General features: G+C 41.8%; 1 protein-coding gene across 12 annotated transcripts in view; it reads right to left on the bottom strand.

Annotated features, from left to right (window-relative positions):
• Positions 1-14,731, bottom strand: part of ZNF337 (zinc finger protein 337) — a 38,016-nt gene extending 23,285 nt beyond the window's left edge. For 4 of the 12 annotated variants that reach the window (XM_077951033.1, XM_077951040.1, XM_077951036.1 and 1 more), the window contains exons 1-2: positions 14,604-14,731; positions 1,878-1,953 (exon numbers count right to left, since the gene is read on the bottom strand). In XM_077951033.1, coding sequence (XP_077807159.1) covers positions 1,878-1,925 — 48 coding nt within the window. In that variant the 5' untranslated portion in view covers positions 1,926-1,953; positions 14,604-14,731. The remainder of the gene's footprint in view (positions 1-1,877; positions 1,954-14,603) is intronic. The other 8 variants (XM_077951041.1, XM_077951043.1, XM_077951044.1 and 5 more) reach the window with 3 other exon arrangements.
• Between the last annotated feature and the right edge of the window lie 8,655 nt (positions 14,732-23,386).

Below are 23,386 nucleotides of genomic sequence, written 5' to 3'. Positions count from 1 at the left end.
GGTGCTTGGGAGGCTGAGGCAGGAGAATCGCTTGAACCTGGGAGGAGGTTACAGTGAACTGAGATTGTGCCACAGCACTCCAGCCCAGGCGACAGAGCAAGACTCTGTCTCATAAATAAATAATCAATTCACGAAGCTCATCAGACTACTAGACTCATGAGTCAGAAAGCCTCTCCTTTGACCCTTAACTGTCAATCCCTATTTCCCCCAGCACTGATCTATCATGTCACACCTACTGTAAAGATCCTCAAAATCCAGGCAGGCTGGGCATGCTGGCTCATGCCTATAATCCTAGCACTTTGGGAGGCTGATGCAGGATTGCTTGCATCCAGGAGTTTGAGACCAACCTGGGCAAAATAGCGAGACCCCAACTCCACATACACAAAAATAAAAAATTAGTTGAGCATGGTGGCAAGTGCCTGTAGTCCCAGCTAGTTGGGAGGCTGAGGTGTGAGCACTGTTTGAGCCTGGGAGGTCAAGGCTGCAGTGAGCTATTATTGTGCCACTGCACTTAGCCTGGGCAACAGTGAGACCCTGACCACCATCCCCCCAAAAAACCCAAAAGAAAAACCAAGAAAACCCCAGACAGCTTAAAGACCAAGTTGGGCTCCTCAGGCTGGCATCCAGGCCTCTGTCCTCAGGAGGGTCAGAGGTAGCCAGCAGTCTTTAGGAATAATCAGATGACAGGGGCCAATGAGGGAGGTAGGTGGGAGCTATCTCAGCAGTTTAGGCCACGCTGTGAGGAGTCTGCAGGAAGTGGCAGAGCTATGGGAGGTGGCAATCCTACACTGTCAAACCGTGAGGACCCTGGTAAGCTTGGGCATCTGTGGCCAACTGACAATGCAGGCTCGGCACAGGGCAGTGACTGCTCCTCAGAGACGTGGCCGATCCAGGGCTGTAGGTGCAATCTCCCAGTTTGGTAATGCTGAAAGCCCATCTAACCATCCAACATGCTGTCTGCCAAACCAGAGATATTCAGGTGCCCTGTGTGACTCTGCACCTCCACTAGAACACACAGAAAATCAGCTGTGGCCACCCCAAGCCAGCACCTGGCAGACTTCTGAGTTGGGAGCCTAAGGGACCACAGTCCACTCCTGCACCCACATCTAGGCCATGCTTCTCGCAGCTGTTCCAGGCAGTGGCCATGCATTTTAAGGACATCAAGGCAAGCCCCTTCCGATCCAGGCGCTCCTCTGATGGCCCACTATGGCTTGAAGACCTGCTGGCCTGGCTGAGCCTCCCAAGGCTGTACTTGGTCTCTGACACTTCCACGCAATTTTATCCCTCTCTCCTCACTGGAGTCTGATGAGGCTCCAGTCATCCCCTTTTCTCTCTTGCAGGCCTTTCCTCTAACATGAGCCCAGCCCATCTCATTGCATCTTGGGATCTGCTTCTCCTAGGACCTGGATTCATCCACCAGCCGTCTGTGAGAACGCTGACTGCTAAAACCCTTCGTCCCTGCAGTTGAGCGGTCTGCCCAGTGGCGGCCTGAGATTGAGCACACTTCTGCCTCTTCCCCATCTCCTGTACTTGCCACATCTCTCGCAACTGCCCAGGGAGCCCCTCCCACTGGAGGCCTTTGTGACCTCCCTCTCTGCCCTACCCTTCATTGACACCAACCCAACATCATCACTGGACACCTGAGTGTGGAGATTCCCGTCTTTGGCTGTAAATGCTCCCTGGGTGTTGTACACAGATCACTACTTGATAAGTGACACCCACAGGCCAGTCACCTGCTGGAGGACGCCAGGAAAGACAGATCACTCCCCAGGAGTGGTGCTGGCCTTGGTCCTGTGCTAACAATGTGACTGCTAGGGCCAGTGAAGGAAATGGGCCCATCCTGTGACAGCAAGGAGGACAGTTCTGGGAAGTCTCACCTGTCTCCTGGCTCCCTGGGGTCCCATGACTGTCTTCCTGCTCTCCATGGAGAAGGGAAGCTTGCAGATGGCTGATCTGTGGGAGGAGAGAAGTCAGAGGGTGGCTGGGTGCAGCTGCCCTCCCCACATGTGACACAGGCCTGATTCCAATACCAACTGGGGATCTGGGGAGAGCACATCTGCACAATCCCCCTGTGGGGGTCTGGCCAAAAGGTCTAGGGAGCCAGGCTCCCTGCAAATCCAGGACAAGCTCATCTGGGAGTGAAGACCCTGTGTCCCAGAAGCTGGGTGAGGTTTGTTGCTTACATCACTGAGGGGCTAAAAGGATGTGCAACACCTGCAGATGAGGTCTTGAGTTTAAGGTTAGGGCTCAGAGTTGCAGGTGTTCTTTGCATTGGACAGAACACACAAAAGCTGTCTGCCTCTTCTAGCCTCCGTCTACCTGGGTTTAAAGTCAGGATAATCACAGGGGCAGACAAACTTAAGAAGGCCACAGGCAGATGGCACTGGCAGTTATTAAGTACTGTACAACACCAAAGCCTGTAACAAATTAATAGCATGGGGAGTGTGAGCCTTCAAGAATAAAAGTCCTCAGACATGTGGTCAATCTAAGGCAGTGAGTGATCCAATGCAATTTGGATCCTGATTGCAACAAAGAATACGTGAGGAGTTTTAGCAGCCAGTGAAATCTGAACACGAATTGGATATTAGATTATCAAACATTGATTTTGTTATTATAAAAATATTTTGGGTTTTAAAAGCATGAGCCCTTCCTTGTATACAAACTTTCAGAACATTCATGAGTGAAAATGATGTCTGGATGTGCTTAAACACCCCTTCTCACCCTCAAAAGTCAATTGAGCATTATTGGCCACACTTGATATCTTAGAACTGAATAATGTGTACTGGGTTCATTGTACTATTTTCTCTGAATTTTTGGAAAATAATTCCAGTAGAAATACAGGAAAAGAATTGTAAATTAAAGTGGTGGGTACAATGATTTCATTAGAGTACTCACTATACTTTTAAGTGAATGTTTTGATAAAAAAAAGTAAAAGTAAAAACAGACATACAGGGGTGAAAAGACGGAAATGTGAAGGAACAAAGATGCTATCGTGGTGATTATGATGAACACAGCATACATCCACTGGCCAGCAACTTTGAGACAGAAGACGTGAACAAATACTACGGTGTTATGAAAGGAAAATAAAACTAGGGACCCCAGTCCACTATGCCAAAAGGAAAACATGTAAGAAGCTGCCTTTTCTTTTGTTCCAAAGGAGATAGCTACAGATAAAAGGTTAAGTATCTCCATAGTAGCTGCTCTATGCACACCTTATCTTACATAAAGTGCTGATTTACTGAGTGTAAGATGAATACATAACTGACTATTCTCCTACCTGCTCCTTTTCTCTTGCCACAGGTGGATTACCACACCCTCCCTCTTTCCCCTCCAGCCTACTTTTCCCTTTTAAACAATGAAGCTCTCAAACTCATCTTTGGGGAAAGCTACTGACCTCTCTCTGGGGCATGTGCTCAACCTTGGCAAAATAAACATCTATTAGCACATCAAAAAGCTTATCCACCATAATCAAGTGGGCTTCATCCCTAAGATGAAAGGCTGGTTCAACATATGCAAATCAATACATGTAATCCAACATATAAACAGAACCAAAGACAAAAACCACATGATTATCTCAATAGATGCAGAAAAGGCCTTTGACAAAATTCAACAGCCCCTCATGCTAAAAACTCTCAATAAATTCGGTATTGATGGAATGTATCTCAAAATAATAAGAGCTATTTATGACAAACCCACAGCCAATATCATACTGAATGGGCAAAAACTAGAAGCATTCCCTTTGAAAACTGGCACAGGACAGGGATGCCCTCTCTCACCACTCCTATTCAACATAGTGCTGGAAGTTCTGGCTAGGGCAATCAGGCAAGAGAAAGAAATCAAGGGTATTCAGTTAGGAAAAGAAGAAGTCAAATTGTCCCTGTTTGCAGATGACATGATTGCATATTTAGAAAACCCCATCGTCTCAGCCCAAAATCTCCTTAAGCTGATAAGCAACTTCAGCAAAGTCTCAGGATACAAAATCAATGTGCAAAAATCACAAGCATTCTTATATACCAGTAACAGACAAACAGAGAGTCAAATCATGAATGAACTTCCATTGACAATTGCTTCAAAGAGAATCAAATACCTAGGAATCCAACTTACAAGGGATGTAAAGGACCTCTTCAAGGAGAACTACAAACCGCTGCTCAGTGAAATAAACGAGGACACAAACAAATGGAAGAACATACCATGCTCATGGATAGGAAGAATCAATATCGTGAAAATGGCCATACTGCCCAAGGTAATTTGTAGATTCAATGCCATCCCCATTAAGCTACCAATGACTTTCTTCACAGAATTGGAAAAAACTGCTTTAAAGTTCATATGGAACCAAAAAAGAGTCCACATTGCCAAGACAATCCTAAGTCAAAAGAACAAAGCTGGAGGCATCACGCTACCTGACTTCAAACTATACTACCAGTCTACAGTAACCAAAACAGCATGGTACTGGTACCAAAACAGAGATATAGACCAATGGAACAGAACAGAGTCCTCAGAAATAATACCACACATCTACAGCCATCTGATCTTTGACAAACCCGAGAAAAACAAGAAATGGGGAAAGGATTCCCTATTTAATAAACAGTGCTGGGAAAATTGGCTAGCCATAAGTAGAAAGCTGAAACTGGATCCTTTCCTTACTCCTTAAACGAAATTAATTCAAAATGGATTAGAGACTTAAATGTTAGACCTAATACCATAAAAACCCTAGAAGAAAACCTACGTAGTACCATTCAGGACATAGGCATGGGCAAGGACTTCATGTCTAAAACACCAAAAGCAACGGCAACAAAAGCCAAAATTGACAAATGGGATCTATATTAAACTAAAGAGCTTCTGCACAGCAAAAGAAGCTACCATCAGAGTGAACAGGCAACCTACAGAATGGGAGAAAATTTTTGCAATCTACTCATCTGTCAAAGGGCTAATATCCAGAACCTACAAAGAACTCAAACAAATTTACAAGAAAAAAACAAACAACCCCATCAAAAAGTGGGCAAGGGATATGAACAGACATTTCTCAAAAGAAGACATGCATACAGCCAACAGACACATGAAAAAATGCTCATCATCACTGGTCATCAGAGAAATGCAAATCAAAACCACAATGAGATACCATCTCATACCAGTTAGAATGGCAATCATTAAAAAGTCAGGAAACAACAGGTGCTGGAGAGGATGTGGAGAAATAGGAACACTTTTACACTGTTGGTGGGATTGTAAACTAGTTCAACCATTATGGAAAACAGTATGGTGATTCCTCAAGGATCTAGAACTAGAAGTACCATATGACCCAGCCATCCCATTACTGGGTATATACCCAAAGGATTATAAATCATGCTGCTATAAAGACACATGCACATGTAGTTCATTGTGGCACTATTCACAATAGCAAAGACTTGGAATCAACCCAAATGTCCATCAGTGACAGATTGGATTAAGAAAATGTGGCACATATACACCATGGAATACTATGCAGCCATAAAAAAGGATGAGTTCGTGTCCTTTGTAGGGACATGGATGCAGCTGGAAACCATCATTCTCAGCAAACTATTGCAAGAACAGAAAAGCAAACACCGCATGTTCTCACTCATAGGTGGGAACTGAACAATGAGATCACTTGGACTCGGGAAGGGGAACATCACACACAGGGGCCTATAATGGGGAGGGGGGAGAGATTGCATTGGGAGTTATACCTGATGTAAATGACGAGTTGATGGGTACAGCACACCAACATGGCACAAGTATACATATGTAACAAAACTGCACATTATGCACATGTACCCTAGAACTTAAAGTATAATAATAATAAAAAAAACCCATCTAAATTGGTACTTGATTCTGATACTTTTTGGTTTACACGCAGTTAGAGAAGAAAAGCAGTGAAATTTCTTCTTCTGACGGCAGTTGAAAGGCGATTTATAACATTTATTTTTGTTATTTCTGTACACTTAAATAGTTTACATCCTTGCATGTCTCATCTGTGCTATCTTTACCTATTCCAAAGTCACAAAGATATTCTCCTACATTCAGTCTTAGAAGTTTAAACATTTTGTTTTTGGTGGTAGTATAAATATGTATTTCATTTTTTAACTGTTTGCTGCTAGGTTACAGAAATACAAGTGCTCTTTAAAAATACTGACCTTATTTTCTCAAGTTCCTAAACTGTGTGTTACTAGTATGTAGTTGTTTAACTACAGATTCTTCCATGTACACACTCACATCTTCTGTGAATAAAAAGTTTTTCTTGTTCTATTTCAATGTTTATGCCTTTTATTCCTTTTTAATACCTTAACAAATTACCTTGATATTCTAGGATAATGCTAAAGAGTGATGAAAATCAACATTAATGCTTGTTCCTGATCTTAGTGTGAACACACTTCACCATTAAATATGATGATTGCAGCCAGGCTGTCACACATAACCTTGTTTTATTAAGGGAAATTCTTTCTATTCCTCATCTGCTGAGAATTTTTACCCTGAATAGGTGTGAAATGTTATCAAATATTTTTCTGCATTAAGATAGTCATGTAGGTTTTTCTCTTTTGCTCCCTGAAAGCAGTGAAAGGAAAATAAAAACGTGGGAACTCAAACCACTCTGCCAAAAGAAAAATATTAAGCTGAAAGCTGATTCATGCAAGAAGCTGCCTTTCCTTTCCTTCCTGAGCTGAGAACCACAGATAAAAGGTAAAATATCTCCGCCGGGCTCGGTGGCTCACGCCTATAATCCTAGAACTTTGGGAGGCGGAGGCGGGTGGATCACGAGGTCACCATCCTGACCATCCTGGCTAACACGGTGAAACCCCCTCTCTACTAAAAATACAAAAAAATTAGCTGGGCGTGGTGGCAGGCACCTGTAGTCCCAGCTTCTAGGGAGGCTGAGGCAGGAGAACGGCGTGAACCCGGGAGCAGGCGGGGCTTGCAGTGAGCGGAGATCGCGCCACTGCACTCCAGCCTGGGTGACAGAGCGAGACTCCGTCTCAAAAAAAAAAAACAAAAAACAAAAAACAAAAAATAGCCGGGAGTGGTGGCGGGAGCCTGTAGTCACAGCTACTCAGGAGGCTAAGGCAGGAGAATGGTGTGAACCTGGGAGGCGGAGCTTGCAGTCAGCAGAGATTGTGCCACTGCACTCCAGCCTGGGCGACAGAGACTCAGTCTCAAAGAAAAAAAAAAAAATTAGCAGGGCATGGTGGCAGGTGCCTGTAGACCCAGCTACTCGGGAGTCTGGGGCAGGAGAATGGTGTGAACCCACGAGGTGGAGCTTGCAGTGAGTGGAGATCGCGCCACCGCACTCCAGCCTGGGGACAGAGCAAGACTCCGTCTCAAAAAAAAAAAAAAAAAAGTTAAATATCTCCACAGGTAGCTTACTCTATGTTCACACCCTATCGTTGGTTTTTTAGGAACAAACTCCATTTGGCTAGAATATATCATCCTTTTCATGCATTGCTGGATACTACTTGTCCATATTATGGTGAGAATTCTTGACTATTTTCCTCTAGAGTGATTACATATAAGGGCACATGAGAACTCTGTTGAAATGTTCTGTATCTTGATTGAGGTGATAAGTGACCTGTGTCAAAACTCATTAAAGTATACAGTTAAAAGCAGTGCTTCTTATGGTACCCAAGTTACACCTCAACATTGATTAAAAATCCTCTCAGAGACCAAATATATATGGGTAAAATAACAAGACATCTGGATTTGTTTAAAATACTTTGGCACATAAACAGGGGGAAGGGATAAATCTAACAAAACTATCTATGGTTTTAAAATTTATCGAATCTGGATGAAGGCAACATGGGGATTCATATTACCATTCTCCCAATTTTGCTACCCATTTGAGATTTTTCATAATACTAGTTTACAGAAAAAGCATTAATCATATTGCTAATTCTATGCTTACCAAAAAATTGCCTAAAATAATCTTATAGGAACAAACTTCATTTGAAAATACTCAAAAGTCCCCAGCATTCAAGAAACTGCCCAATCAAGAAAAAGCCACATTAGAAACTGGAGGCAGTTGGCTGGGCACAGTGGCTTTCCTGTAATCCCAGCACTTTGGGAGGCTGATGCATGTGGATCGCTTGATCCCAGGAGTTCAAGACCAGCCTGGGCAACATGGCAAAGGCTTGTCTCTACAAAAAATATAAATATTAGCCATGTGTGGTGGCACGTGCCTGTAGTCCTAGCTACTCCTGGCTTGAGCCCAAGAGGTTGAGACTGCAATGAGCTTTGTCACTCCAGCCTGGGCAACAGAGCAAGACATAGTCTCAGGAAAACAAAACAAAACAACAACAACAACAACAAAAACAAAACAGGAGACAGTCATATTTGCATCCCAATACTCCTTATTCCCAGTGTTCTATCCTGTCCAAGTGCTGCCTAACGGAAAAATCTCATGGTGAACTTGCCTATAGATCCCTGGGGCAAAAAATTACAGGTGCAGAATACAACAGAGCTTCTAAAGCAGCATCCCAGTTTCCACTTCCTTCCCTCAAACCCGAGAAAGCAGAGTAGACCTTTCTTACAAGGTTCTAAGCTGTTGGAGGCTGCCTGAGGGACTGCTCTCTCTGTTTTGAGGATCTCACACCTTAGGGAGGAAAAGCACTGGATCATGCTTGGCAAAGATGCAGAGACAGACTGAAGAGCAGATGCCTGGGGCAAGATATTATGGGTAGAGACATACAACAGACCATCAAGGGCCCAGAGGAGAGACTCTTTAAAAGCAGTTGCCTATGAGCAAATGGAAAAAGCCACAAGCAAAGGTAAGATCCATGCTCAAAAAAGGCCTGAGAAAATCTTAAACCTTCTCCTCAGACAACAACAACAACAACAACAAAAACTCAGAAAACATGGACAAATAGTGGAAGAAAATAAAGTGATGCAAACCTTCCCTGGAGAAACATAAGCTTCAGGCATACTAGACAGATTTTAGACTGTCTAAAATATTCTCAAAAACTCATGTAAACACATATAGAGAAAAGGAAATCAGGAGAATATATATGAACAAAATAAAAATATCAACAGAGATTACAAAAAGGAAGCAAACGAAAATTCTGGACCTGAAAACATAGTAACTGAAAAATTCAGTAGAGGGGTTTAACAGCAGATGAGCAGGCAAAAAAAAAAAAAAAAAAATCAGTAAACATACAGAGAAGAAATTACAGAGACAGAGAAGCAGGAAGAGAAAACAATGACATAAAGTAAACAGAGCCAAGAGAGTTATAAGGCACCATTAACTGGACATATATATGGGTGTCTAGGAGAAGATGCTGATAGATTACTGAAGAAATAATGGCCAACACTTCAAAATTTGAAGACAGACATGAATCTACAAGGCCAGCACACTCAACAAACTCCAAGAATAAATTCAAGGAGGTCCCTACCCACACTTCTCAACTACGCTTACATGAAACCAGCTTCAGGAACACAGGACTGGCGGGGGGAGAGAAGTTAAGAATAGTGGCATCATGCCTCTCTCAGGGAAAAACTGTCACAATAGACTGAGAACTGGAGAGGGAGAGGGTTCCATCTTGTCATTTTCACAGCCCATAGTGGAGTTTCTCTCAGAGCGGACCAAAATGGGGGTGGGGAGGGTAGCAAGTTTGTGTGTCAAATGTTACAGACTCTCACTGTTCTCAGAAAGGCTCGGTTGATTTTTCTGAATAAATGTTTCTCTAAATTCCTGAGTGGTCTTAAGACAAATTCTGTGTAGTTTAAATGGTTGTTTTTGGTTTTCTAAATTACAAGTTATGGTGTTTACTGGAGATATAGTCCACATAGCTCCTCACTGCCATTCCAGAATCCACATTTCTGATTATAGTTGGAACCAGAACTAGGGCCAGGCAATTAGGTAAGTGGCTGTGATCATTATTTGTCCTCATGGGCAGAGAGGCAAAAGACAGTGGAGAAGTAGAATTAGGAGATGAGCCTAATTCTAGAAGGAGGAAGCGGAGGAAAAAGCCATGACAAGGAAAGCATGAACAAGCCTCAGCACCTAAGCAAGCAGATGGGAAGTTTGCCAAGGTAGGGAAACTTCCTTTACCTAGATCACAAAGAGAGAAGTAAAACAGACAGGGGGCACTACTGAGCTGGTTTCTAGATGTTTCTTCTCTCATGCTTCCCATCTTAATGAACCTGAGTGTGAAATCTGAATTGTGAGGAGAAATTTTTGAGACCTGGACAATTTCCGCATAAACTGGGTAATGGGTGAAATTAATAAATTGCTAATTTTGTTGAGTGTGATTCTGGTACTCTAGTTATGTTAAAAAGCAAAACAATAACAACAAAAATAGTCCTCAGAGAAGCAGCTGCAGTAAATTTACAGATAAAATGGTGTCTTGGATTGGCTTCAAGATGCTCTATCCTGAAAACAGAAAGCGTGGGGTGGGGAGGGGGTTGGATGAAATAAGAAGAGCAAAGTGTTAAGGTGCAAGTAGGGAACAGAGAGATTTGTTATATATTCTCTCTACTTTAGTTCCTTCTTCAATATTTTTCATTGTAAATTTGAAAAAAAATTGAATATCCCTTCCAAGATAATTTGGAGAGGAAAAACAGAGAAAACTTTCATTTCCAGGGTGTGAGTGGAGAACACTGCAAACTGTTTGGTCTCACTCCTGCCATCTGTTGACATCTGTGGGACTTAATATCCTGTAGGAACAGAAACTGAGAGCCAGAAGAAAGTGGTTTAAATTAGTTACCAATAAATTAGATATGAACATAAGGCAAACTTGAAACATTTAGCTCCTCCACGTACATTTCATTAAAATTTTCCTAAGATAAAAAAACAGCTCCTACATTTTTGGGGATGAAAAATGTTCATATGTTGATTTGATGATCAAGACTTCACTATATACATTTCTTAAAACTCATTAACTAGAACTTAAAATGTGAGAAATTTTGTCTCAATTATACCTCAGTGAAGCTAATTCTTAACAGAAACCCCCAAAATCCCAGCTTGCTCCACAACCCAGTCCACTTGATCCCAGATATGTTACATAAAGTAAAAATTATTATTTTTTGAGACAGAGTCTCAGTGTCCCCCAGGCTGTAGTACAGTGGCATGTTCTCTGCTCACTGCAACCTCCATCTCCTGGATTCAAGCAATTCTCTTGCTTCAGGCTCCAGAGTAGTTGGGATTACCGGCGTGAGCCACCATGCCTGGCTAATTTCTGTATTTTTAGTAGAGACAAGGTTTCACCATGTTGGCCAGGCAGGTCTCGAACTCCTGAGCTCAGGTGACCTGCCGACCTTAGCCTCCCAAAGTGCTGGGATTACAGGTGTGAGCCACCATGCTCAGTCGTGAAAATTATTTCAACTGATTAACACACTACTTCTTAGTCTGGGAAATGGGGATTCCACACTGGTTGAAGAGATGAATATGGCAATGACTATAAAGCCCTGTCCCTGGGACAGGACAATGGCTCAGCACATGCTGACAGAATAATTTTTTACAAGACCTGGTCTGCACCATGAATGCAGCAGCCTGAATAAAGCACTGAGAGAAGAAATGTAGGGACAATGATGGAAGTGCCCTGAATGAGGGCATCAGATCTGGGGAACGTTCCCCACGAGGAGAACCAGCTGAGAGGTTCTGAGCCTCAGACGGGACAGTGTAGGGCACAAGATGTCAGACATTAGCAAAGGAAACCCACGATGGTTTAGGGCAGAGAAGGCACTGCAGGAAGGCAATACATAAGAAGTCCCCACCTGGGGTTGGGCTGTCCTCCCTTACCCTGCAGGCAGTCCTCTCATGGGTAACATGGGAGTGGAGGAAGAGGAGCTGGGGACTAAAATAGTTCTAAAATTAGCTCTGTGATCCTCAAAGGTGGCCTTGGAAATCCTCAGTACCAGGGTAGAGCCTCTCCTTGTTAAAAAAAAGGACCCAAAGTCTTCCAGAGAAGAAAACCATTGTAGGCAGGTTCCTGGGAACAGATCCCGAGTGTGGGCATCACAACAGAGCCTGTCCTGAAACGATGCTTACACTAAACACAGCTTATCCTGTCGGTGCTTCCAGAATAAGGAAGTGTTGATATTCATTATAATATTTAACACATTGAGAATTTAATATATGCCAGGGACGGTTCCAGGCATGGCACAAATTTTTCTGCATTCAATCTTCACAAATGTCCTATGAAGTGACTATTACCCACCAATTTCAGATGATGAAACAGGCACAAAACATTTAAATACCTTTCTCAAAGCAACACAGCCAAGAAAGTGATAGAGCCTGGGTTTCAGTTCTCACTGTAAAGGGTTATGTCTTAACCAGTAGGCAGGGCTCTGACATTTCTCAATGAATCTGCACAGGTTAGAAGGGGATCTGGGTCAAGCTAGATTAGCTTGCAAGGTCATGAGGTATATCTTGACTGATGGGTCTCTCTACCTTGGGGTTCTGCTTACAATTTTTCCATAATGAAATGATTAAAATCAGTTATTTGGCCAGTCCACAGCCCCAGAGGCATTTAAAAAAACTGCTGGGCCCAATGGTTGCTGTTACTCCCACTCCAATAACCAAGGAAGCCCTACCAACCTGGTGAGGATGAAACTCACCTTTTTTCCCTTGCCCAAATGCGTATATATGGGGCTTGGGGAGTCCTGCCCTAGAAACCATAACATCTAATCAGACGAGTTTTATTACTCTTATATAATGTGGCTCACTTTCCAACCTGACTCTGGTACAGCATCACATGACAGCAGATGCTGAAGGAAGTTATTTTAGCCCAAAATATACTTCTTTGACAAGTTTTGAAGTGGCTGCCACAGGCGCAACATACTGAAATGGATAGCCCCGCAAAGCTGCCTTTAGTGGGAAAATTTGCATCTGTAGCAAATCTCCACTAATGTAGCCAGATCTCCTTCGTTCTAAGCCTTTCCTAGGTCTGGAAGAGACAGCCAGTTTGACGCATGGTGGCTCACACCTGCAATCCCAGCACTCTGGGAGGCCGAGGCAGGTGGATCACCTGAGGTCACGAGGTCAAGACCAGCCTGAGCAACATGGTGAAACCCCATCTCTACTAAAAATACAAAAATCAGCCAGGCGTGGTGGTGGGCACCTGTAGTCCCAGCTACTCAGGAGGCTGAGGCAGGAGAACTGCTCAAACCGGGGAGGTGGTAGTGGCAGTGAGCTGAGATCACGCCACTGCACTCTAGCCTGGGCGACAGAGCAAGACTCTCTCTCAAAAAAACAAAAACAAAGAAAGAAACAAAAATAACTGAAAACATACATTTACCATCTATTCTGTGGGCTGCCAACTAAGAGGCTTCATCTACATAACAAGAACTTTGATCTATGCAATCCCCTTAACTCTGGCATACTTCTGATTCCAGTCTTTAGGCAACAGCTTAAGTCTCTCAACCAATTGTCCACTAAAGAATACCTAAGTGCCCCCATGAGGTGTAAACCCGTTTGGAGATACTGGATTTTTGGGAGGAACCCACGTGTATCTTTCTCATATTGATTTATGATTTTCTGAGGCAGGATCTCGCTGTGTTGCCCAGGCTGGCATGCAGTGCAGCCAACATAGCTCGTTACAGCCTCCACCTCCCGGACTCAACTGACTGGGCCACCGAAGTAGCTGAGACCACAGGCATGGGACACCACGCTCTGCTAATTTTTTATTTTTCTAATTTCACGTAGAGACAGGGTGTCTCGCTGTGCCGCCCAGGCTGCTCTGGAACTCCTGACCTCCCACAGTGCTCAGCCTGATTTATGATTTTACCTGAAATTCCTGTCTCCCTGGATTGTATAAAATTAACCTGCAAGCCGACCACCTCGGACACTTTCTCAGGACCTCTTGAGACTGAATAACCTGGGCCACAGTCACTCACACTGACTCAGAATAAACCTCTTTAAATATATTTTGCCATCATTAGCAGGGCTCCAGGGAAGAGGCCACCTGGGTCCCCACAGCTACCTCACCTCCCGCGGACGCTGCCCCACGCAGAGCCCCCCACACACGTCTAGAAGTGCCCGTGCCAGGACATCTGGTCCCGGCCTACCCTCCCACCCAAGGAAGATAGTCCCAAGGCGGGCTGCCCCCAACCCAAAGCAGCGACCCTTCCCCAAAACACGCGGGCGAAGTCCTCCCCGGTCCCGCCTCCCACAACAAAGTCTGGAGCATCAAGAGTCGGAGGGAACCCGAGTCGGACCTAGTCCATCAGTCTCTGGGCTGTAACCCCCACCCAACTGGTGGACCCAGTCTGTGGCCGAGTCCCCCACCACCTCCAGCCAAACGACCCCCGTGGCAGCTACCTAGGCCGCTGGCCCGTCCCCACTCGAGGAGCGGCGACCCTGGCACACGGAGACCTGGGTTGCTCGGCGCCCCTGTGAAATCCTGGCTGCCTAACCGCCACTACACGCAACCGGGGACGGAGACGGAGTAGCGGCCCAGACCCGAGGCGCTCGGCGAGCCGCAGCACCACAGCCCACTCCAAGGCGCGGCCTGGGTCTCCGCCCCTCCCCAGAACATGGAGACGCCGGGCCTGAGGGAGGGCGCGCTACGGCCCCAGCAGCGCCCTGGCGTCCCAGGCCTTCCCGGCCCTTCTTCCTGCGCAGGAAGGGCGCGCTGGAGAGAGGGACCCGCAGGAGCGCGACTCACCAAGGCGGCTGACGGCGAACCGAGGAGGTGAGGTCACCGACGGTGGACTACCCACCTCACGGCTCGGTGACGCCCAGGGATCTGGACCGCTCGGCGCCGCCCGGGCTGCGCTACGCAGAAGCCTCTGCGCGGCCGGGACTACGCTACCCAGAATCCTCGGCGCGACCCGTGGCTCTGCGACCCTCCGCTTCGCATCCCCACAGTGGACTACGCTCCCCAGAGTCCTCGGCGAGTCGTCCAGGTACACGCCCCAGAATGTTGGTCAAAGCCGTCCACAGGGGACTGCGCGACCCGGAATCCTTGGAAGGACTCCCCTGACAGGCGCCGCGACCCTGTGGTCTTTTGGACGCGGAGGGATCCTTTCAGAACCGGCGATTTCTTTTATTTATGTAGCCCTGTACATACAATAAGAATATTTGTCCATTTCTATGATATAGGTAAATAATTTTCCCACTGTCTTTTGATTATGGTTATATCTTTTTTTCTTTTCTTTTTTCTTTTTTTTTTTTTTTGCTATGTAGTCCTTTTGATCTCTGAGAGATTTTCCTACGGATTTTGTGGTTTTATCATTCGCATTTAGATCTCTCAATGGTTTTTCTCCAGGTATACACTGTGAATATATACTTATTTTTAAAATTTTCCAGTATTTTATTTTCCCATTAAATTTATTAAAAATATAGTCTTTTACCACATAATTTAAGGTTTCAGCTACATCACTGAGTATACTCACAATTTACATTTGCATTTCAATTTCTAATTTTCCCCCATATATCTAATTATGCATCAGTGCCACAATTCTTTCATTATGTGGTGTGTATAATATGCCGATATCTTTTGTGGCTTGCCAAACCACCTAGACTTTATATTTCAGGCCTTTACTAGGTATACTTTCTGTTTGCTTTTTCTCTTTTGGTTTTTAAATTTTTAATTATTCAGGATAAATATTAGTTGTACATATTTATAGGTTACATGTTATATTTTGATACAGGCATACAGTGTTTAATGGTCAAATTAGGGTGATTGGGGTATCCATCCCCTCAAGCATTTAGCATTTCTTTGTTTTAGGAACTTTCCAGTTCTCTCTTTTATTTTTAAATATATAATAAAATTGTTCTTAACTATAGTCACTGTATAGTGCTACCAACTACTAGAACTTATTCATTCTAACTGTATTTTTGTACCCATTAACGAGTCCCTATTTATCCCCTCTACCCACCATCCTTCCCAACCTTTATTAACCATCTCATTCTACTTTCCGTCTCCATGAGTTCATGTTTTTAGCTCCCACAAGTGAGTGAGCACATGTGATATTTGTCATGCTGTGCCTTATTTCACTTAACATAATGTCCTCCATTTTCATACATGCTATTGAAAATGACAGAATTTCATTCTTTTAATGACTGGCTAATATCCCATTGTGTTTTTGTACCACACTTTCCTTTTCCATTCATCTGTTGATAGACACTTTGATTCTATATCTTTACTATTTTGAATAGTGCTGTAGTAAACATGAGAGTGCAGATATATTCTTGAAATACTGATTTCCTTTCTTTTGGATATATACTCAGCAGTGGGATAGCAGTGGGATTGCGGGATCGTATATATTTGTTAATTCTTTTGAGGAACCTCCATACTGCTCTCCATAGTGGTAATACTAATTTACATTCCTAACAACAGTGCATGCTGGTTCCCCTTTATCCACACCCTCACCAGTATTAATTATTGCCTGTCTCTTGAATAAAAGCCATCTTGACTGGGGTGACATGATATCTCATTGCGGTTTTGATGTACATTTCTCTGCTGATTAGTGATATTGAGCATTTTTTTCATACACTTGGCTGTTCGTATGTCTTATTTTGAGAGAGATCTGTTCAGATCTTTTGCCCATTTAAAATACCAGGTTATTTGTCTTTTTCCTATTGAATTGTTTTAGCTCCTTATATATTCTGGCAATTACTTTCTTTTCAGATGGATAGTTTGCAAATATTTTCTCCCATTCTGTGGATTGTCACTTCACTTTGTTGATTGTTTCCTTTGCTGTGCAGAAGATTTTTAGTTTGATGTGGTCTCATTTGTCCACTTTTGCTTTGGGTGCTTGTGCTTTTGCAGTCTTACCAAGAAACCTTTGTCCACCCCAATGTCCTGGAGTGTTTCCCCAATGTTTTCTTCTAGTAGTTTTATAGTTTCAGGTCTTAGATTTACCTTTAATGCATTTTGATTTGATTTTTATATGTGGTTAGGGGTTTACTTTAGATAGGGATTTAGTTTCATTCTTCAGCAAATGGATATCCAGTTTCGCAGTGCCATTTATTGAAATGACTGTCTTTCCCCAATGTAAGTTCTTTGCACCTTTGTGGGATATGAGTTGAACTATAAATGCGTGGACTTATTTCTGGGCTCTCCACTCTGTTCCATTGGTCTGTGTGCCTATTTTTAATGCCAGTTTTGCTGTGTGGATTACTATAGTTTGTGTAATTTGAAGCCAGATAATGTGATTCCTCCAGCTTTATTACTTTTGTTCAGGGTGGCTTTGGCTATTTTGGATCTTCCATGGTCCCATATAAATTTTAGGATTAATTTATCTATTTCTGTGAAGAATGTCATTGATATTTTGATTGGGATTGCACTGAATCTGTAGACTGGGTGGAATGGACATTTTAGTAAGATTAGTTCTTCTAGTCCATAAACATGGACTGTCTTTCCATTTTTTCTATCCTTTTCAATTTCTTTCATCAATGTTTTATAGTTTCTGTTGTAGGGATCGTTCACATCTTTGGTTGATTTTATTCCTAGGTATTTTATTTGCAACTGTTATAAATAGGTTACTTTCTTGATTTCTTTTTCAGATTGTTTATTGTTGGCATATAGAAATGCCACCAATTTTTGTATGTTGATTTTGTATCCTGAAACTTTACTGAATTTCTTAATCAATTCTAATGTTTTTTGGCTGAAGTCTTTAGGTTTAACTAAATATAGGATCATATCATCTGCAAACAAGGATAACTTCACTTCTTCCTTTCCAATTTGAATACCTTTTCTTTGTCTTCAGTAATTCCTCTAGCTAAGATTTCCTAGTACTACATTGAATAAAAGTGGGGAATGTGGGAATCCTTGTCTTCTTCTAGATCTTAGAGAAAAGACTTTCAATTTTTCAGTTGTGGGTTTGTCATATATGGTTTTTATCATATTGAGGTATATTCCTTTTACACCGAGGTTTTTTTTTTTTGGTTTATTATGAAGGGATGTTGAATTTTACTAAATGCTTTTTTGGAGTCCATTGAGATGATCATATAGTTTTTGTCTTTTATTTTTCTGATGTGACAACATTTACTGAATTACATATGTTGAGCCATCCTTGCATTCCTGGGATGAATTCCACTTGGTCATGATGAGTAATCTCTTTAATGTGTTGTTGAATTTGGTTTGCAAGCATTTTGTTAAAGATTTTTGTGTCTCTGTTTATTGGAGATATTGCTTTATAGTTTTCTTTTTTTGTTACATCTTTGTATGGTTTTGGTGTTAGGATAATACTGACATTATAGGATGAGTTTGGAAGTATCCTTCTTTTTTTTTTGAAATAGTTTGAATAGATGTTAGTTCTTTTTAAAATGTTTGGTAGAATTCAGCAATGAAACCATCAGGTCCTGGGCTGTTCTTTGATGGGAGACTTTTTGTTACTGCTTCTATCTCATTTGTTATTAGTCTACTCATGTTTTGGATATTTTCATGGTTCAGTCTTAAGTTTTATGTATCTAGGAATGTATCAGTTTCTCCTAGATTTTCCAGATTAATAACATATAGTAGCTCATAATCATTTCTAATGATCCTTCAAATTTCTATGGTATCAATTGTAATGTCTCTTTTTTTCATTTTTGATTTCATTTGTTTTGGTCTTCTCTTTTTTCTTAGTCTGGCTAAAGGTTTGTGAATTTTATCTTTTTTAAAATTATACTATAAGTTCTGGGGTACATGTGCAGAATGTACAGGTTTGTTACATAAGTATACACGTGCCATGCTGGTTTGCTGCAGCCATAAACCCATCATATACATTAGGTATTTCTCCTAATGCTATCCCTCCCCCAGACCCCCACCCTCCAACAGGCCCCAGTGTGTGATGTTCCTCTCCCTGTGTCCATGTGTTCTCATAGTTCAACTCCCACTTATGAGTGAGAACATGTGGTGTTTGGTTTTCTGTTCTTGTGTTAGTTGGCTGAGAATGATGGTTTCCAGCTTCATCCATGTCCCTGCAAAGGACATGAACTCATCCTTTTTTATTGCTGCATAGTATTCCATGGTGAATATGTGCCACATTTTCTTTATCCAGTCCAACATTGATGGGCATTTGGTTTGGTTGAAGTCTTTGCTATTGTGAACATTGCCGCAATAAACATACAAGTGCATGTATCTTTATAGTAGAATGATTTATAATCCTTTGGGTATATAGCCAGTAATGGGATTGCTGAGTCAAATGGTATTTCTAGTTCTAGATCATTGAGGAATCACCATGCTATCTTCCACAATGGTTGAACTAATTTACACTCCCACCATCAGTGTGAAAGTGTTCCTATTTCTCCACATCCTCTCCAGCATCTGTTGTTTCCTGACTTTTTAATGATCATCATTCTAAGTGGCATGAGATGATATCTCATGGTGGTTTTGATTTGCATTTCTGTAATAACCAGTGATGATTAGCTTTTTTTTCATAAGTTTGTTGGCTGCATAAATGTCTTCTTTTGAGAAGTTTCTGTTCATATCCTTCACCCAATTTTTGGTTTTTTAAAAAATTTGTTTACCTTCTTTGTAGATTCTGGATATTGGTCCTTTGTCAATAGATAGATTGCAAAAATTTTCTCCCATTTGGTAGGTTGCCTGTTCACTCTAATGATAGTTTCTTTTGCGTGCAGAAGCTCTTATGTTTAATTAGATCCTATTTGTCAATTTTGGCTTTTGTTGCCATTGCTTTTGGGATTTTTGTCATGAAGTCTTTGCCCATGCCTATGTCCTGAATGGTATTGCTTAGGTTTTCTTCTAGGGTTTTTATGGTTTTACATCTTATGTTTAAGTCTTTAATCCAACTTGAGTTAATTTTTGTATCAGGTTTAAGGAAGGGATTTAGTTTCAGCTTTCTGCATATGGATAGCCAGTTTTCCCAATACCATTTATTAAATACGGATTCCTTTCCGCATTGCTTGTTTTTGTCAGGATTATCAAAGATCAGATGGTTGTATATTGGGGGAAACCCCACCCCCAATATTTACTGTGGGTTCTTTTCTATTTCCCTAAGCATCTCGGCTGGTTTGAGAAATAAAGGGAAAGAGTACAAGAGAGAGAAATTTTAAAGTTGGTTGTCCGGGGGAGACATCACACATCGGCAGGTTCTGTGATGCTCCCGGAGCTTTAAAATCAGCAAGTTTTTATTAGCGATTTTCAAAAGGGGAGGGAGTGAATGAATAGGGTGTGGTCACAGAGATCACATACTTCACAAGGTAATAGAATATCACAAAGCAAGTGGAGGCAGGGTGAGATCACAGGACCACAGGATGGGGCGAAATTAAAATTGCTAATGAAGTTTCGAGCATGCATTGTCATTGATAACATCTTATCAGGAAACAGGGTTTGAGAGCAGACAACCTGTCTGACCAAAATTTATTAGGCGGGAATTTCCTCATCCTAATAAGCCTGGGAGCGCTACAGGAGACCGGGGCTTATTTCATCCCTTCGGCTTCAACGTAAAAGGCGGCCATCTCAAGGGGGCCATCTATAGACCTACCCTCAGGGCACATTCTCTCAGGGATGTTCCTTGCTGAGAAAAATAATTCAGCGATATTTCTCCTATTTGCTTTTGAAAGAGGAGAAATATGACTCTGTTCCACGTAGCTCACCAGCAGTCAGAGTTCAAGGCCATCTCCCTTGTTCCCTGAACATTGCTGTTACCCTGTTCCTTTTTTCAAGGTTCCCAGATTTCATATTGTTCAAGCACACATGATCTACAAACAATTTGTGCAGTTAACACAATCATCACAGGGTCCTGAGGTGACATTCATCCTTCTCAGCTTAAGAAGATGATGGGATTAACAGATTAAAGACAGGCATAGGAAATCACAAGGGTATTGATTGGAAGTGATAAGTGTCCATGAAATCTTCACAATTTATGTTCAGAGATTGCAGTAAAGATAGGCGTAAGAAATTATAAAAGTATTAATGTGGGGAACTAATAAATGTCCATGAAATCTTCACAATTTATGTTCTTCTGCTGCAGCTTCAGCCAGTCCCACTGTTTGGGGTCCCTGACTTCCCGCAACAGTTGTAGATGTGTGATGTTATTTCTGAGGCCTCTGTTCTGTTCCATTGGTCTATCTCTCTGTTTTGGTACCAGTACCATGCTGTTTTTGTTACTGTAGCATTGTAGTATACTTTGAAGTCAGCATGATACCTTTGTCCTTTTTTCTTAGGATTGTCTTGGCTCTGTGGGCACTTTTTTGGTTCCATATGAAATTTAAAGTAGTTTTTTCCAATTCCGTGAAGAAATCAATGGTAGCTTGATGGGGATAGCATTGAATCTATAAATTACTTTGGGCAGTATGGCCATTTTCACGATACTGATCCTTCCTATCCATGAGCACGGAGTGTTCTTCCATTTGTTTGTGTCCTCTCTTATTTCCCTGAGCAGTGATTTGTAGCTCTCCTTGAAGAGATCCTTTACGTCCCTTGTAAGTTGTATTCCTAGGTATTTAATTCTCTTTGTAGCAATTGTGAATGGTAGTTCACTCATGATTTGGCTATCTGTCTGTTATTGGTGTATAGGAATGCTTATGATTTTTGCACATTGATTTTGTATCCTGAGACTTTGCTGAAGTTGCTTATCAGCTTAAGGACATTTTGGGCTGAGATGATGGGGTTTTCCAAATATTCAATCATGTCATCTGCAAACAGAGACAATTTGACTTCCTTTTTTCCTTATTGAATACCCTTTATTTCTTTCTCTTAACTGATTGCCCTGACCAGAAATTCAAATCCTATGTTTAATAGGAGAGGTGAAAGAGGGCATCCTTGTCTTATGCCAGTTTTCAAAGGGAATGCTTCCAGCTTTTGCCCATTCAGTATGATATTGGCTGTGGGTTTGTGATAAATAGTTCTTATTATTTTGAGGTATATTCAATCAATACCTAGTTTATTGAGAATTTTTAGCATGAAGGGCTGTTGAATTTTGTTGAAAGTCTTTTGAGATCATCATGTGGTTTTTGTCATTGGTTCTGTTTATGTGATGGATTATGTTTATTGATTTGCATGTATTGAACCAGCCTTGCATCCTAGGGATGAAGCTGACTTGAGTGTGGTGGATAAGTTTTTTAATGTCCTGCTGGATTTGGTTTGCCAGTATTTTATTGAGGATTTTCACATTGATGTTCATCAGGGATATTGGCCTGCAATTTTCTTTTTTTGTTGTGTCTCTGCCAGGTTTTAGTATCAGGATGATGCTGGCCTCATAAAATGAGGTAGGGAGGATTCCCTCTTTTTCTATTGTTTGCAATAGTTTCAGAAGGAATGGTACCAAGTCCTCTTTGTACTTTTGGTAGAATTTGGCTGTGAATCCTTCTGGTCCTGGACTTTTTTATGTTGGTAGGCTATTGATTACTGCCTCAATTTCAGAAGTTGTTACTGGTTTATTCAGGGATTTGACTTCTTCCTGGTTTAGTCTTGGGAGGGTGTGTATGTCCAGGAATTTATCCATTTTTTGTAGATTTTCTAGTTTATTTGCATAGAGGTGTTTATAGTATTCTCTGATGATAGTTTGTATTTCTGTGGGATCAGTAGTGATATCCCCTTTATCATTTTTTATTGTGTCTATTTGATTCTTTTCTCTTTTCTTCTTTATTAGTCTGGCTAGTGGTCTATCTATCTTCTTGATCTTTTCAAAAAACTAGCTCCTGGATTCATTGATTTTTTGAAGGTTTTTTATGTCTCCGTTTCCTTCAGTTCTGCTCTGATCTTTGTTATTTTTTGCCTTCTGCTAGCTTTTGAATTTGTTTGCTCTTGCTGCTCTAGTTCTTTTAGTTTTGATGTTAGGGTGTCAATTTTAGATCTTTCTTGCTTTCTCTTTGGGCATTTAGTGCTGTAAATTTCCCTCTATACACTGCTTTAAATGTGTCCCACGGCTTCTGGTATGTTGTGTCTTTGTTCTTATTAGTTTCAAAAAACATCTTTATTTCTGCCTTTATTTCGTTATGTACCCAGTCGTCATTCAGGAGCAGGTTGTTCAGTTTCCATGTAGTTGAGCGGTTTTGAGTGAGTTTCTTAATCCTGAGTTCTAGTTTGATTGCACTGTGGTCTGAGAGACAGTTTGTTATAATTTCTGTTCTTTTACATTTGCTGAGGAGTGCTTTACTTCCAACTATGTGGTCAGTTTTGGAATAAGTGCGATGTGGTGCTGAGAAGAATGTATATTCTGTTGATTTGAGGTGGAGAGTTCTGTAGATGTCTATTAGTTCCACTTGTTCCAGGGCTGAGTTCAAGTCCTGGATATCCTTGTTAATTTTCTGTTTTGTTGATCTGTCTAATATTGACGATGGTGTGTTAAAGTCTCCCATATTATTGTGTGGGAGTCTAAGTCTCTTTGTAGGTCTCTAAGAACTTACTTTATGAATCTGGGTGCTCCTGTATTGGGTGCGTATATATTTAGGATAGTTAGCTCTTCTTGATGCATTGATCCCGTTACCATTATGTAATGCCCTTCTTTGTCTCTTTTGATCTTTGTTGGTTTAAAGTCTGTTTTGTGAGACACT

This window comes from Macaca mulatta, chromosome 10 (assembly GCF_049350105.2).
Source record: "Macaca mulatta isolate MMU2019108-1 chromosome 10, T2T-MMU8v2.0, whole genome shotgun sequence".
In the NCBI taxonomy this organism is placed as follows: Eukaryota; Metazoa; Chordata; class Mammalia; order Primates; family Cercopithecidae; genus Macaca; species Macaca mulatta.
This window is presented reverse-complemented; position numbering and strand designations above follow the sequence as displayed.